Here is a 17729-nt window from a genome sequence, read left to right as displayed (position 1 = left end):
GGGAGCCTTTGGCCCTTCTCTCTCCCCTCCCCTTTCCGTCCTGAAGCGTTTGCTCCTCGGTGCTGATTAAGCCACAAGCAAGCAATGGATAAAGGCTCAGGGTAATTAAACTATTTTACATAACAGCCCCGTCTTACTTTTAAGAGCGGGCGTTTTTAATTCATTCCCAATTAAAACAAATTTGACTCTTCTCTCGGAGGCTAATTGTCCTTTGTAGTTCCCATTAGTGGAACCCAATGAGATAGGAGATTATGCAAAGCAGTTAGGAGGAGCTTTGAGCAGGAGAGAAAGGAAAGCTTTGAAGGGTTGTAGCCGTGCTGGTGTAAGGACATAGGCAAGCAAAGTTTTTTTGGGGTAAATCTGATCTCTTTTATTAGACCAACTCAAAGAGTTGCAAAAGTTCTTCTTTGCAAGCTTTCGGGTATCAATACCCTTGGAAACTAAAGGGGGTCCTTGCTGGGGGGAGCATCTCTCATCCCAGGCGTCAAGGGGCCGAGCAGAGTACAGCTTTTAGGGAGAGGATTGAATGTGTCCTACTGGAAAGAGTTAAACTAACGTCTGTCTGTGGCATCAGACAGTATCAGCTCGGAGGAGAAAGGGGGGGGGGGTGTCTTTTCGACTGGGGAAACCTACAGTACAAGGGGGCAGGGGAAAGACTTCCGCTAGTCCACTTCTAGTGCAACTGATTTTGCTCCCGAAATAAAACGATCTGAAAAGTGTCAAGGCATCAAAAGGAAAAATCCCGATCGAAAGAGAAGCGGGCACTTTAAGTGTTTTCATTTCTGTCGTTGTTTTTTTTTTAAACTCGGGCCCTGCAGGACACCACCTGTCCTAGGTTCATGGATGTTGATTGCAAACATTTCTGCTGTCGTGCAGTGAGTGCGTAAAGGGGCGTCTCTGTCCTGCCCTTTGCATTGCACCGCACAGGAGCGAGTCCCCTTCCCCTGCTCTTGGACAGGGACAGGGCGGTGCGGGTGGTGCACGGACATCCCCGGAGGACATCCCACCCTCTTTCAAGGGGAACGCGGCGGGGGCTGCCGCGGAGCAGGAAACACAGGCAAGGCGATCCTGGGCTGAGAGTGGCCCCAACACCGAGACTACAACTCCCAGCAGGCCACGCTTCAGCGTGAGGGTGATGGCCTCGTTCGAGCGCGCCCATGGCATGCTGGTCCTCGTAGTCCTCGCGGCAAGCGGCGCTCCCGCACTGTATGCTGGGAAGGGCAGTTGCCCCACTCTATCCCGGAAGCGCGGGGCGCGCTGGGACTTGTAGTCCCGCCGTTCGAACCAGCCAATCGGCGGGCGGCGCGGCGCGGCGCGGGGCGGGGCCGGCGGGAGCAGGGCGGGCGCGCGTGGCGGCGGCGGTTGGAGCGGGCCGGCGGTGTTATAACGGGCGCGGCAAGGTAGGGTTGGGCCTGCGCGGGCCGGGGCACGGCATGGAGGCCGGGCGGGCTCCCGAGTCCCCCGGGGGCGGTGGGGAGGGGGATGGCCCCGACGGTTGCTCGGTACGGCCTAGGCCCGGCCTGTGCGCCTCATCCGGGCCCGGGGACCAGCGCTTCCCTTCATCCCCGCCATCAAACACACACACAGCGGGCCCAGGGATTCCCCCCCCCCCCCCACACACACACACACACACACACACACACAGCGGGCCCGGGGCTGCTCCCTTCTCTCTCTCACGGCCCGCGGACCCCCCTCATCACGTGCTCACACACACGCGGCTCAGGAATCCCCCATCTCTCTCTCACACATGCACACCCACGTAGCCCAGGGACCCGCCCCCCCTATCACACACATACACATGACCCAGGAATCCCCCATTGCACATGTACACACAGGGCCCAGGCATCTCTCTCTCTCTCAGCCATGGGACCCCCCTATTACGCGTCTCCCCCCCCCCGACCCCCGTATCGCACACAAGGCCCAGGAACGCGCGCTCTCATTCTCTGTGCCCCTCCTGCATCAGCCTCATGCTGGGCTCTGCTCCACACATGTAGGGCTGTCTTTCGGCCCCAGCCAGGCGCTGGGAGGCTGCAGCAGCATGTCCCCTTGGCTCTGGGGCCGGAGGAGGTGGCTCTAGTTTGACGCTTAGTTCCTCAGGAGGGAGGCTCGTCCTTCCCAGCGCTGCCTTTTGCTCTGTCTGGGGCAGGCTTTTGCCCCTGCCTACTTTGTCCCCCCTGTGTAGGCGGGGGGCAAGACCCTCGGAGGAGCTCATTTGAGCTGTTGCCCACAAGTTGTGGGTCCAGCTGGGCTGCCTGGCTTGTAAGAACAGCAGGGCCCTGTACCTGAAAGCTGTCAGAGAGCAATTTTTCCAACTATTTAGTTGGTTTGATAAAAGATATCACGTTTACCCAAAGAGCCTTGTCTGCCTGTGTCCTTAGACCAACACGGCTACAGCCAGCAGCCCTTCTGGCTGTGCCTGGTATTCTCGCTCTGTTGCCCCACGTTTATTTGACCCGTGGGTATGTTAGGCACTCCAGCCTGTTTGTTGGCTAGTAGTGGAGGGGAGGGGATGCATTTTAGCTCAGAGTGTTTCTTTTTCTTTCCTTTTTTCTATGCATTTTTCTTCCTTGGGAAAGATTTTAAAGGGCATAACTTGTTTTATTACTCTTAAAATAAAAGAAATGCCCAGTGTCATATTTCCTAAATGAGGAAGATGAGGATGTTTGAGTAAATGTGATTTCTTTTGTTAGATCAACGGAATAGTTGGATAAATGGTTTTTTCCAAGTTTTCGGGCATAAGCACCCTTCTTCAGGCACAGGGATGGTCTGGTGGTGTACATCTAGTCTCCATGGTCAATAGAAATGTGAAATGCACTCTCTTTTTATTGCTCCTAGTTGTGTATGTCAGTTTGCAGATCTTGTATTCCCATGTTCACAAGCTGAATTTGAACCCTATCCTATTTCTCATAGTGTTGTTTTGGTTTATGAGATTAAATATGGCTTCTGCCATGGGCTGTAGATTTTCTGGAGCACTCATTTGAAATTAGAGATTTGTTTTACTTCTTCTCTGTTCTTGTTTTTAAAACAGACAGTTTCTTTATTTTTGAAAGTTAAGTGTGTGTAATATTAGGACTCCTTGTATGTGAAAGATCCGTTTTTACTTCTGTGCCCTTGCATATATATATCAATGTTGTTTTCTGTGCCTTCCCCTCTCAGTTTTGTTTACTGCATTTTCTTCATCTCTGGCTTCCCTGATGTCTGCACACACTCGGTTCAGTGTGTTCAAAATATGGCTGCTTAAACCAGAATCAGTCAGCACCCATTTTAATCTGACGTTATATCTCTGACTCCTTTCTTCTCCAGTTCATCAAATTTAAACTCTTTGATCTCCTTGTCAGTGCCCCCATCCCACCCCTCTGCTTCTTATCTGATCTTGTTTGTGCTTGGGGAAATTATGAAAAAATTGAAAAGGTCTTGGAACTGATTCACCTGAATAATTTCTAAAAACTCATTAGAACTGTATGTGTACATAAGCTTCTTGCAGCTAGAGCTAATTTTATATTTACATAAACCTTGAAGCGTATAGGAATGGTACTGGTTTCTGAAAGTATGGTCTCCAACCTATGTGAATGATTGGTGTAGGTTTCTTCAAATGGACACAACTGTTACTTTGCCTTCCATCCTCCAGTAATACTATTCTTCATTTTCTTGGGATATTTGTACAGTAAAAGCTGTGCTATCTGGCATCTTACAGGCTGGAACGCTCCACTAACTGGCATGCCAGGTTGTAAGATAAAGTGAAACTGGAAGTGCCCACCGCGGCACTTCCGGTGTCTTTGAGCCCCCATGGCCCAGGGTAAAGCAGTCTGCACTGCTGAGCCCCCACAGCCCAGGGGCATAACAGGCTGTGTGGGGCCGTGCGGGGCCCGCCTTCCTGTCCCTTGGGGCCCCCAGGGCCTGTGGGAGGGGCGGAGGGATGCCCCAGACACAGCGGGAGAAGCGGTGGCTGGGGCCGCTCAATTAACCGACATATTTTGTTATCCGACATCCTCCGTTCCTGGGGGATGCCGGATAACAGAGCTTTTACTGGACTGCTTTTCATGAGACCTCTTGTGCCTTTGTGGAATGTTCTTTCTGTTGTGGTCCAGTAAGGCACCCTTACATCTTACCTAAGTAAGCCAGGGAAATGTTGCCTCTCTTGTGGTAACAAATACTAAATGGGATTTGGGGATGGAGTGGTACAGAAAAGCTTTACCAGAAACAACATTTGTGCCCATACTTAATTATGCCACTATGCCCTTTGTGTGTATAACCCCTTCTGACCTTATGTCGTGTTTGATCTACAGAACACTTAGGTACATTGATGTATTCGTTGGAAATACATGTGAATTGTAGGCATTTAGGTACAGGGAGCATGTCTTTGGTTTCTGTATTGTATCTAGCAACTTAACAGTGACTATAAAATATCAGATTTATTTATTATACTCTTCTTTTGTTAATTTTTAAATGTAGCGACAGCCCAACAAATCTGTCATATTTAACTCGAGTTTGTTATTAATAATTTTTCTGTCTTATTTTCAGATGACTGGATCAAATGAATTTAAATTAAACCAGCCTCCAGAAGATGGTATTTCATCAGTGAAGTTTAGTCCAAACACATCTCAGTTTCTTCTCGTTTCATCATGGGATACTTCGGTCCGACTCTATGATGTACCTGCCAATACTATGAGACTCAAATATCAACATTCAGGAGCTGTTCTTGACTGTGCTTTTTATGTAAGCATGTTGTTTTGTTTCTGTTCAATTCAGAGTATAGTACTAAAGGTACCTGGGGAGTAATTCAAAGTAATTCAGTCAAAGGAGTGGCTATTTGAAATCTGCTCAATTTTTTACAAAGGGTAAACATAGTTTTAGGTACTACATTTGCCTCTAATTTCTATAATCACATTTCTAGAATAACATTTATTTATATTATTTTATGCTGGTATAACATTTATTTATACCATTTATTGTTTTGCTAAAGATCCACATTAATGTTGTAATTGACTCGAGTGAAATGGAGCGTGCAGAAAGTAACCTCAGATGCCAAAGCCAGCAAGTTGTAACAGTGCTGCCACTGCCCACCCCGAGCATAGCCTGGCCCAGACCCCCTGCCAGGAAGAGCCTGGTGCTGCCCCTGGCCCCAGCCCACAGCAGCCTCCTCTTGTCCTGGCCACAGATCTCGGGGGCACATGCTACTGATGCCCTCCTGGGGTGCATTCAACAGCAGAAGCCCCTCCCCCTGGGCGAGCTGCAGCTCTGTCCTGCGCCCTACCCTGTCACAACTCTGCAGCGCCAGCTCCACTCCCTCTCTTACTGCAGGGGCCTCGATCTGCCACCCACTCCCACATGCCCCTTCCTTCCCCCTCCTCCCATCCCCCACAGCAGACTTATCAACCAGATGCTGCTCTCCATGCTGCCCAGCCGCGTATCGGCAATTGGATTGGTATCCGTCAATACCGCTTGTTAAAAATAGGCCATTGGTATTAGCCCAAAAAATCTCTATCGGTGCACCCTTAGTATCAAGGCTGTACGATCTGACTGGGGCAGTGTTTTTGCTATAATATTGAGGGGTTATAATAAATCTAAAACTTAGTAGCATTATTTTTGCACAGGTCCCTTTTAAACAATTTAATTCAGGGGTGGTCAATGTGTGGCAAGCATAAGTGGCTTGGGTAGCCTCTGTGTGGCACATGGCAGACCAGGGAGGGAACAGGCAGCACAGATGGAGATTGGGCAGGGAGCAGAAAGCAAAGCAGCAGATTGGGCTTGCAGAGGAAATTGAAGTGACTTGAGGAGGGTGCAAAGTGGATTTGTAGCATGCTCGTTGAAAAGTTTGCCCCCACTGCTTTAAAAAATAAATCAGTTTTAACATCTGCCAATAAACTTTTCAGTTCTGATCTTCAAGAGCTACTTTAAACTGCTCTGATAGTGGAAAGCAACCATAAAGCTATCAGATCGTAATGGGATCACTTCTGTATGCGGCAGAGTGTCTATATTGCTTCAGTATATAGAACCTGCCTTTTTGCAGGGAATAGGATGAAGTTGAGGAAGGGGACAAACATGGGGAGCTGTTGTGTCCCTCAGCCATAGTTTTAGGTCAGCATCCTTAATTATATTATTTGTACTACAAGTGTCTAATCTTTTTGCTGTCCAAACCTTGGAAAAAATTAAATATAATAGCCGACGATAATACGTTTGTGAAAAGTTAGTTCTGTATGGACAGCTGTAGTCAATAGAAGTATCATATATTCAAAATATACCTTTAATTTTTGTCCTGGTTCAGGGATGAATAATTTTTAAGGAAACAATCACTTGTAGATGACAAATCTTTGATTCAGTGTGTGTTTCTTAATTAATCTTCTGGGAAAAACAAAAGTTATATTGTAGAACATTTATGGTACTTTCATAATTGTACAGATTTTCTGTTTCTGTTTGCAGTAGTCCTTAAAATAAGTAGTTTCAATGAGCTAATATGAAAGTAATTACATGGTAGAACAGGCATTTTGACTTGTGTTTTCAAAATGCAACAACTAAGGGATATTCAGTGGTACCAGAAGGTATCACATTTAAACAAAATACTTTTTATATAATGCTCAACTAGTCTTTGAGACTCCTTGCTATAAGATTCTGTACTTTACTTAGCAAAATCACAGAGGGATCAGGTTAAAAAATAGGCGGGGGAGGGGGTTATAAACCTAGAAACCAATTTTTAATTAATGGAGGTTGAAAAACTTTCCCATGCACAACTGACGATTGTAGGTTTTCCTTGTGTCTTTTTCTGGTACTGGTCATTTGGCCCATCAAATGCAACATTCTGTATCAACACAGATCTCGTGTAGAGAGGTTACTGTATTCCTAAATAACTGTACATCCCAAAACTAAAAATATGAACAATGATTGCAGCGTTCATGAACAGGTCTGTTCAGTTGTTCTGACTAGCCATGATTTTATTTAAGAAAAATACTTAAATATTTTTTTTTTTTTTTGGTGTTACGGAATACAATAAAAATTAAGTACTGCAATTGGAATTTCCTACAGTAAACACACATGTATTCTTCATTCACTTGTTGCTGCAATGTTATTAGAAGATCATCATCTTATAACACTTGAACTTCAAACTTTTTATAATGTTTCTTTGGCTCTAATCAAATTCAGCACATGAACATTTGTCCGGCAAGTCTTTGAGTTCCCAAACTGTAATTTGAACAGTCCATTAGTTTCAAACAAGGTTTGCCTGCATCATGACTGATCAATAAGAAAAATTATGAAATTTGGTTACATGATATATCAAACCACATTTTCTAATTGCTGTGTTCCAGTTACAAGGTTATTCCATAAGCCTCAAAGTACTCCTTCCAGTGGTATCACCACGCTTCATCCTATAATAGTCTCACCTTTTAATTCCAGAGAATTTGTGTAGATATGCTGATCTATTTTTAAAGGAGAAATGAATGCATATAATAAGTCAGTTTCTTATTTTGCAGGATCCTACACATGCCTGGAGTGGAGGATTAGATCAGCAGTTGAAAATGCATGACTTGAACACAGATCAAGGTAAGCTGACTGAATATTGTAAGAGAGCACATTAAGTGAACAAATGAACAGAGGAATGCTTAGTTGTATTTCAGGATTATAAATGAATTGAATACAAAACAATAATTGTCTATAGATATATATATATTTGTTTTGATAAGGTGAGTACAGTCTTAAAGGATAAATGCAGTTTACGATTCATAAACCTTTTCATAGACACATTTAGTGTGACAGAAAAAGTTTAAGTGAGCAGTCATGGGTATAATAGGAGAAGGTCCATTTACTCTCATGTATTACCTACAGGAGCCTATTAATTAGCCATGGATAACCAGAAGCAGAATGAAAAGTGGTATAGTGAAAACTATGGCCTTGAGGGAACTGTGTATAGTACTTTAGCCACCAGCTTCATATCATAAACATGTTTTGTAGTGAGACAGGTATTTGTGCACCCACAAATCTTCATTAAAAGAACATCCCTGAGGTTGCAAACAATATTCAAACTTCAGGAAATGCTAGGAATAAGGTTGTTTGGACAGCCTTGACATCATCCTAAGTATATGTATTACGATTCAGTCTATAATCACAACTGTTTTTTTTCCCCACAGGGTTACTGCCTCAGTCTTTGTACAGGATGTGCTGTGCTTACTTAATAAGCAATCTTTTATTTATTTTCTCCTCACTGCTCAGTGTGTACCATCATCATTTTATGACTTTTAGTTATTCAGACCTAGTTCTGAAGGCAGAATTTTTAATTTATTAATTTTTTTGTGCACCACATTTCTGTATTTCATAAATGATGAACACACCTTATACGACACCGTAGTCATGTGAGGGCACCGTAGTATTTCCATTTTAGTTGGAAACTGAGGCACAAAGGGATTATAGCTAAGTGTCAATTAAGTTTGCATGCTTTGTTTGACAAATGTAGAACCTGATTTTTCAGTGTATATTACACATTCTATGGTTAGTTATATACATTAAGAGTGCTGGGACTCAGTCTTCTCTGCCAACAAAACCTTGACTTATCCCCAAAATAGGTCCATCCTATGCATAAATGCAGGATTTTTATGGAGAGATCTAGTGTGTGATCATATAATTTAATACATTAATACATGTGCACATGGGGCTAAATTTAGATATATATAGACAACCTGAATTTGTAATCTCAGTATTTTCTTTAAGGTATCATTGATTTTTTAAAAAGCAAGCTGAAAAATATTTCAAGTGCTCTCAGCTTGGCACATCCTAATAATTTATTAGGAAGGCAGGAGCCTCAAGATGTCCTTGTTCATGGGGCTCTGACCCTTGAACTAAGACTAACTGATGGCAGTAATTAGTTGTTACCATCCATGTGGACTAGCATTAGATCTGTGGGACAAAGTGCCTCATCCCTCAGCAAATGCTGAGATGGAGTGTTGAGGGCAGAAGGACATGGGTTCCTTGCTTTTACTCCTGTATCCTGGACCCAAAATTGTGATGCAGCAGGGAACTTTATATATGAGGAACATTTGGTTCAGCCCCAGCCTAGAGTTTGGTGTGGATAGAGTTTTTGGGGAATTAGGTAAGGTCTAGCAAATCTCCAGGCCATGTGCTAACTGAATTTTTCTTAGGCTTGTACGTTAGACATATTTACCCAGATTTTCACAGGGTTGACATAGGTCCTGACATGCTGGCCAAATTTGTAGTTCCTGCTCCAGAGGTGTAGCTGTGCTAAAGCAGTTTCATTATTGGAAACAGTTGAACTATTTAATTTAATATTGAATGGAAAAACCCCAAAAAGTGAGGAATATGTATAATATGTCAGATTTCTACCAGATTGAAAGTTGGCAAACTTTAAATAATTGTGAACTGAGAATTAGAAATAATTGGCATTGTTAAGCTCCCTTAGTATTGATACTGCCACCAACCCCACCTGTCATAACTATCATTTTCTTCTTTCATCTTATATCTACATTTGCAACCTTAAATGACTTTTATATTTTTAATAAGTGTGGTATATATCACTTGTGGTGGTGAAATCCATGTGATAAAACGGCATTTATTATTTAACCTGGACTGACTCGCTAATCAGTTTTAACAAAACATTTCAAATAACTGAGCACTTGCAAACTCTTTTTACAGCAGTGTACCAGACATGTTTCCTTCCCATTTCTGTTTTGGAAACTACTGTGGTGCAGGGCATGGGCAATATTGAGTTCTGCAGTAGGAATGCATTTATTGTCTGATATGTCATGACACAGCAAGGTCAACAACATATATTTTTTGTTGAAATGGTTAGAAGACCAAATATTCTTTAAAGGGGGTTGCAGCATGCTAATGCATTAATAAATGTCAGTGTGTCCCTGCTATATGATACTCTCGTATTCTTCATTCAAGAAATTGTGGCTGTTAGTAAGACTGTATAAAACTACATGTAACTTTGTGTTTCCTCTGATAGAAAACCTTGTTGGCACCCATGATGCTCCTATCAGATGTGTCGAATATTGTCCAGAGGTGAATGTAATGGTGACTGGAAGTTGGGATCAGACAGTTAAATTGTGGGATCCCAGGACTCCTTGTAATGCAGGAACCTTCTCTCAACCCGAGAAGGTTTGTACTCAAGTAATATTGCAGTATTACATATAAAGTTATGTTACGTCTCCAGTGACTATTAATCGGCAGCACCTTTCTTGTATGTAAATTCTGTCATGACCCATGAGATTGTAAAATATTTAGTGATTTTTATTTTCATGTTAACCCTATAATAAAAGTGTTTTGCAGACAGTATTAATCCTTAGCTGGACGTTTTAGGTTGTACAAAGACTCTAGTTCTTATCATTAGGAAAAACAAAACTTGGTTCTGAAATTTTTTTTATATTCTCTTTTTGTAAACCTTTTACAGGTTCTAACACAGATTGAAAAAAGTTAGTGTGTGTAAAAGTGAGACACTAGTAACAGTGGCTTGAGTGAGATGGATGAGTTGAGCTAGCTTCCTCAGATGACTTTGCCAATCTCCCTTAATTGGTAATCCACCTAAAGCACAACTACTCTTCAGATTTTGGGATTGCAGAGAATAAAGCCCAAAGCTCCTGCTTCAAGTTGTGTGCATAAAAGACTAAACTAAATCATTTACATGATAAATTGAATTTTAGGAGGTATTATAGCACAGCACATAGGCACAGTCCTTTTCCTGTTACTGAGCAGTTATGTGCTACTGACAAATCTTTAAAAGGAAAAGGACAAATTAACTGTGACACTGTAGGCTTCTTTTCATAGTTGCATAAAATACTGATCTTTTCACTGTTAGTGGACATGTAGAAAGGCTATTTTCATTAGTCCTTCGTTCTGTCTTCCTAAATGGATGTTGGATAAATATGAATATTTTCAGTTTGCCACTCCAGGGTTTCATTCATTTCTGTCTAAACATATTGTCCAATCAGAGTTATGAGCCATCAGAATGTTCCATATTGCATCTAAATAGCTATTATTTTTGTCACAACATAGCTGAATCTACTTCTGGCAAGTCCTTTGTTCAGAATAAAATAATTGCATTGTTTCTAGTTTTGATTTATAGTTGTATGTAGCATGTAAAGAACTGTGATAAATTGCTGACATATAATGGACAACCACACTGAATCAAGCTGCTTATTGGTTCAGAAAGGCTCATTATGTCACTTTTTTAATACTGTCTTTGATAAATGCATACACCTAGTCAACTGCATGACAGTGGTTTCATTTGATTTATGGTTGTCTGGTGTAGAAAGAATACTTACCATACAGGTGTGACATCAGTTTGTAAAGAAGATTTAGGATATTTTAACAGCTTTTTTGTGGTTGTTCATATGTGTATGTGAAAATTATATTGTTTGAGTGTAATTTCTGTTTAGATTTTCATCGCACTATATATAGCAGTTAAAAATAATCATTTTAAGTGTATAGTTCCTTTTGATAAATTATACCAGGCTGCATTGATATTATCACTTCTTGGAAAATCTGCGGTATAGTATTTTCTGGGCTAAGTCCTACAGATAAACAGAGGACTTTTTATGTTTATTCTGTGTTTAAAACTAACTGTTAGACAAGTGCTTGCATCTGTTTAAGCTTACATTTTTCGTACCTTCTTATGAAGGTAAGAAAGAATGAAAGCATTCTTTCATGGTTTGTATTGCTGAGTGGACAAGTTTAGACAGAAATGAATGCAAGAATCTTACTTGTCGCCTTAGGAAGCTCTCAATTCCACTGAGTTTTTGTGAGTCAACTTACTAAAAAAGGAAGAAAAAAAAATCAGATGTTCAGGAATGTGTTAATATTTTTCAAGATGGCAATGTAAATGACAAGGCTCAAAGATGAAGGCAGCACAGTATGTAAGAGTACGCTGTCCTGTAATTTGTCCTAAGGTTTTTATGTAAATGTTCTTTACAAAAGCAAACTTACTTGTAAATTTATTAAATGAAAAGAGTTTGTTTTATTTATTTCCTTACAATGCCAGTCAAACCACAGGAACATGGGGAATGTGAGAGAACAAAAACAAATGGGTTGCTCCGTTTCATTGTAAGCAGAGATATTAAAATTGAATAGCATTAAGCATTGCAAAGAATTGCATGTTTAATTTTTTTTCATTTTAATAGCAAGATGCTCACAACATACAGTTTGATTTAACATTAGATTGCTTTTTATGAGATAGTCAAGTGGGGAACTGTCAGCTACCCTACAGAAACTGCCTGTGTACATGCTCTCGTCCTGTGGAAAATAAAAGTTAACCAATATGGAGCAGCTGCTGTTCTGTGAAGTCCCACCCTTCTTTGCCTTTTGGTAACTTTATTGTGTGTCCAGGCCTTCATAACTACTTCATATTATGGTGTTAGAATGTGTTTAAGGTGTGAATTGAAATACAGTTTTTAAGAAGAGGCAGCCAAAAAAGCTTGAGATGGATATCTACTGTGGCTAGTCTAACGTGCAGATGTATCCTGCCGTACAGCCTTAAACCACATACTGCCAGATCAAAAATGCTTCTACTACAGTCACTAATATTAAAGTTGCACACTGAATAAAAAGGGGGAAAATCAATAGCTGTATTTAATTAGAGGTCATCTGCTTTTTATTTACAGAGTGTTGCTAGTTCATTTTTCATGTCAGAATAAAATATGAATTATCAACCCATTAGAGTGGCTTTTGATAATGTTTTTGTAAACTTTTTTTTAAAAGGTATATACGCTCTCTGTATCTGGAGATAGACTAATTGTGGGGACTGCAGGTCGGAGAGTCTTGGTCTGGGATCTGCGGAATATGGGTTATGTCCAGCAGAGAAGAGAGTCAAGTTTGAAGTATCAGACCCGTTGCATCAGAGCGTTTCCAAACAAACAGGTATGGCTGCTGTGCAGTATCTCTTTAGTAAGACGTTTCTAGTAAAGACAGTTGAATCTTTTGCAGGGAAAAAGAATTTGTGGTGTGACTTGTCACTTCTGCTACCTTGTTGAAAAAATTTACACTAGTTTAAAAAGTAAGTTTAAACTTTAAGAATTCATAGCTCAGTCCTTTTTAAAAATAAATGAACAATGTTGAGACTTCCTTTTTCAGGTGGTCATTAACAAACATTTTAAATGACAGTGGCCTTTACAAAAGGCTTTCGGTTAGTTTTCTTTTGGTTTCTCACTCTTCATCTGTTTCTTTTCTGCTCTTAATCTTGTTTTAAAAAATGCTGGTCGATGCATCACAGAACTGACAAATGGAGGAAGAGAGGGAAAAGATAACTTGCCATTGCTAGATAACTTTTATGGATATAAACTACAAATTCCTCAGACTTTGCCTTCTGCAACATGGAGCCTAAGCTGTAGGAAAATATATATAGTAGTATGCAAAATATCAGTGCAGCGTTTAGCTAAAAACTGTTGTAGACTTCTTTCATACTACAGCCTTACTGAGTCCTTGCTTGGCTGGTCTTATGCCTCAGTTATGTTGTTTTGGTTACAGGGGATTGCATAAGAATAAGGTTACCTTTCTTTCCGTTATTCATTCCCGACATTATAGTTTGGTGTTTCTGTTGCTTTGCCTTCTTCTGGAGTGGGAAGTAAGTAGCACTTGGGAATGGACTATTCCAGGGCTCAGTAGTGAGACCTTGGATACTTCATGCAGTGGGAGATGTTTTTTCTGGTGTTAGAATGAGTAAATAGTATGATGTTTTTCACCTAAAACTAGAGTTAGCGTTAGTTTGGTACTTCATATTGTCCTGCAATCTGGATTTGATGTAGGTAAGTATCAGTATAATTTTATTTCTGAGAAATGTAAGCATTACACTCATGGCAGAGAGATGGCAAAAGTGGATTGCCATGTGTTAATGATGTGAATTAAGCAGAGGCAGACACTTATGTAATGGAAAATATTCTGATCTGATTTGAGTATTTAGTTACCCATACTTTATCCTGAACTAATTTTAATAGAAGGCTAAAAATGTTGCCTGTTGACACCTGAGGTGACTCAATAGTTGAGATCAGTAGGGTGTAAGGATTGTGACCAGACATGGGGGATTTAATTTGTTTTCTGCAATTTGTGTGACATTGGCAGTGTTTCTGGATCTGTGGGTGTATCACAGGTCTCGCCAAACTTTTACTTCGCTTCGTTGAACTTTCAGGCAAGCTTCCCCCCCATGTATTTTTTTGTTATTGAATCATGTATGTGTGACATGAGTTGTGCAGCTGGAAAGCATTTGTAACTATTACAAGTAAACATTCTTAAGTTTTCCTGCAAGTTGTTTCTTGTGCAGCTGGCTTCAGAAAAGTTATTCAACTAATCATAGTTGCAGCACTTGAGTGTCTAACAGGTACATTTTCTTTTCTTTTTTTGCATAGGGTTACGTTTTAAGCTCTATTGAAGGTCGTGTTGCAGTAGAGTACTTGGATCCAAGTCCAGAAATACAGAAGAAGAAATATGCATTCAAGTGTCACAGATTGAAGGAGAATAATATTGAGCAGATTTATCCAGTTAATGCTATTTCTTTCCACAACATCCACAACACGTTTGCTACAGGTAAAGTAAATATTTAAAATTGTATAGATGTATTTCTTTAACAGGTACTTGGAGACTCCACTGCATTACAAAGCTGCTTTATGTTATGGTCTGTCCAGCTGATGACAAAATTTGTTATAGTATTTTATTTCACTTTCTTGTTTTCACTAGGATTAGTTGCATTAAATGCTGAAACAGTTGTTGTTTGTTCAGTTATGATAGCCTAACATCTTAAGTTCTTTTTTTTTTTTTTTGAAAATCAATTTGCAGGTGGTTCTGATGGATTTGTAAACATTTGGGATCCGTTTAATAAAAAGCGACTATGTCAATTCCATCGGTATCCCACAAGCATAGCATCACTTGCCTTCAGTAACGATGGAACCACCCTTGCAATAGCATCGTCATACATGTATGAAATGGATGACATTGAACATCCTGAAGATGGTATCTTCATTCGCCAAGTGACAGATGCAGAAACAAAACCCAAGTGAGTATGCTTCACTTGTATTTGAGTCTTTTTGAGCATTCATCCCAGGATTTATTAATTTTCCTAAATTCATGAATAGCATTATTGATAGCTAGTAGATAGTGCAGCTTGACAGTAGGGTTGGACTTGATTTTATCTTGTTCTCCCAAGCTTTCAATATCCGTAGGTTGATAGACGTGTGATGGATAAAATTGTGCCTAGTTGTTTAGTAGGAGAATGTCAAACTCTTATTCTCTTTGAATAGCCACTGTTATTCTAGGCTGTGGAGTTATTGTTAGCTCGTTGCTTCAAAATTAAGTTGAAGAATTCAAGCATTATTCATTTGAGCAAGTTTTATTCTATTGGATCTGTAAGAGTTATAACTAGGTAAAATTTGTATATGCAGATTAGAGACCTAACTTTTCCACTGTGGAGAAGCATTGAACTGGTTCTAGGGAGACTGCATCAAAATCATGTAAGCATTCCTACTTGGAGAATAATCTTTTGATTTGGAGTGTGCTTTTTACCCTTTGACACCAGACTGTGTCACCACTACTAGTAAAGGGAACATCCTTTATTGTTGGATAGAGAAGGCCTTTACTAATGCTCAGGCTAAAGAAAGCTAAATGGAAAATCTGACATGGTATAGAATTGCACATTGATACAACCTCTGTCATTTGCATCAACTTGGCAGTAGGTTAAACAGAATTATTCTATTGTTTTTTAAAGATTCTTACGTTTTTAATCAAACTGTCCCAGTATTTAACTATTTGGTTATGGGATTTATTACTTTTATCTACTGTATAATACCAATTACCTGCTGTAATACTACTTACCTTTACCAAAAAAAATTGTAGTTTCTTTTAAATGAGAAGTTGCATCTCACTTTTTAAGTTGTACTCCAATATCATTTTGTTTTTTTAAGGCACCTCTCTACAGTGTCAGTCTGCTTGTTTTGAATCATTTATTATTTTGTGGTTATATTGAGAGTAATATTGGTAAAATAAAAAATAGTGTAACTGCTTGTGGACTTGCAGTTTTAAAGTGATCTATTCTCTTTTTCTGGCATTATGTAAAAAGAAAGTGTCAAAGTATTACCCAGAAACTATATCCATATTATAATTACATTAAATAGGGATTTTTTTGTACGAGTAACTGTAAGTTAATACTTATTGTTCCTGGGCTTACAGTGTTAGGGCCTATTTTCAATTATTTCTATCCATTGTTGGTTATAGTTGCTAGTTCTGTAGATGCCTTGTTCTGCTGTATGAGGAGGTTAATCTACAATTAAACAATATTTCCTCTTGGCCCTCCATTATTTTCTGAAACAGATGGTTCATCATTTCCTGGGCTGTTAAATACAGCGAGGTTAAGGTTAGACTCTTGGGAATCAGCTAGTTTTGAATCTTATTAGACTGTAGAAGGAAAACTAATAAGAATACTCCTTAATATCATTTTGTGACTGTAAACAATTATTTATTAGCAAACAATTGATCCCAGAAGGGCAAATTGTTTGAGTCAGTAATGAGCTGAGAAAAGACAGAGCATATCTGTGTATTTGGAAAATAATTGTAACGTAATTGCAATGCATTTAGACAGGCATCTTTTTGGACCTGTTTCTATCTTTAAATGAATTTCTGAAAACATTAACAAGGTTTATATGCTTTTCTGACATTTATAAGTTGCTTGTGCCAACCCTAGGACACCAGTCTTATGGTGAATAAGAGTGGGGGTTTGTTGGGGGGAATATGCTGTGTAGTCATATCAAGGTATCTTCAAATAGCATGCTTTTTCTTTGCTTTCTGCCTAATATCTAGTTAATAGTGCTTTTTTATGGTATGGCTCTTTTTTAGGTTAGTTTGAACTATCTTGCTTTTGTATATCCTGTCTTTTAAACATGTGGTTGGAACAATGCCTTTTTAATAATATGGGCATTTGGAAGGGTTTTGATTTGCTGACAACCAAATTACCACATCAAATGCTTTTGGAAGAAGCAAAAGTTTTCTGTTCTGTGCAGTTCAGAGTTAATAGTCTTTTTATTTGTTTTTTTTTTTTTTTTTTCAAAAATTTCCATTGAAGTTTTTTTAATGAATTTATAAAAAGTCTGAAACCTACTTGTTGAAACATTACTTTCTTTATTTCAGGTCTACTTAAAAATCTGGCAGGAAGCTTCAGCTCTTCTTTATGAAAGGCTTGTTTACCTGCTCCTAACAAGACTAGCCTGTAATGGTGATTAAAAGATAGAAGTGGAAAGAACATTTTTTTTTTTGTATTGATTTGCCTTTTAACTAAGAAACTTGTGTCTTTCTGTACCTTTTGTATACTTCACTCTAGTGTTATTTCTTTTTTTTTATTTAGAGCATCAGTTCATCCATGCTTTGTTTAACTGAAGTCTTAAAAGTAAAATGAGTCTTTCCTGTAAGCAAACTGTGTTAAAACCACTTACTGCATTTTTGTTCTGGAAGCTTCCGGTAGTTTCAGAACTGCTCAATAAATCACTTTGAAAACCTTAACTGCATGTGTGTCGTACTGTATGAAATGAGTCTCTAAGACTGGTCCTTACGTTGAATGTTTGGAGCTCGTGGGTTCTTGATATAGCTCATGGCAAGTCACTGACTCAGCTGTCTTTTTTTTTTTTCCTAGCCCAATAAATGGGAACACACCTCATCAAGGGTGTTAACCTAGTCCAGTGATTCTCAGCCAGGGTGCTGTGCTATTAGATTCTTTGAAAAGTGCCCAGAAGTGTGAAGAGATAAGCCAGGTTGTG

The 17729-nt window shown here is 39.8% G+C and overlaps 1 protein-coding gene across 3 annotated transcripts; it reads left to right on the top strand.

The window, feature by feature from the left end:
- Positions 1-1318: 1318 nt before the first annotated feature.
- On the top strand, positions 1319-17475 carry BUB3 (BUB3 mitotic checkpoint protein). 3 transcript variants are annotated; one of them, XM_014600938.3, is made up of 8 exons: positions 1319-1400; positions 4522-4716; positions 7467-7536; positions 9953-10104; positions 12700-12858; positions 14340-14517; positions 14767-14983; positions 17107-17475. In XM_014600938.3, exons 2-8 carry the CDS (start codon positions 4522-4524, stop codon positions 17114-17116), a joined length of 981 nt encoding a protein of 326 aa, XP_014456424.1. In that variant the 5' UTR covers positions 1319-1400; the 3' UTR covers positions 17117-17475. The 3 variants fall into 3 exon arrangements, with proteins under 3 accessions (XP_014456424.1, XP_006267669.2, XP_019338390.1); XM_006267607.4 differs by lacking the exon at positions 17107-17475 and adding an exon at positions 15369-15442; XM_019482845.2 differs by lacking the exon at positions 17107-17475 and having other exon boundaries at positions 14767-14987.
- The last annotated feature ends 254 nt before the right edge of the window (positions 17476-17729 follow it).

Source organism: Alligator mississippiensis, chromosome 6 (genome assembly GCF_030867095.1).
Source record: "Alligator mississippiensis isolate rAllMis1 chromosome 6, rAllMis1, whole genome shotgun sequence".
In the NCBI taxonomy this organism is placed as follows: domain Eukaryota; kingdom Metazoa; phylum Chordata; order Crocodylia; family Alligatoridae; genus Alligator; species Alligator mississippiensis.
Note: the sequence above shows the minus strand (reverse complement) of the source record. Positions and strands in the feature narration are given on the sequence as shown.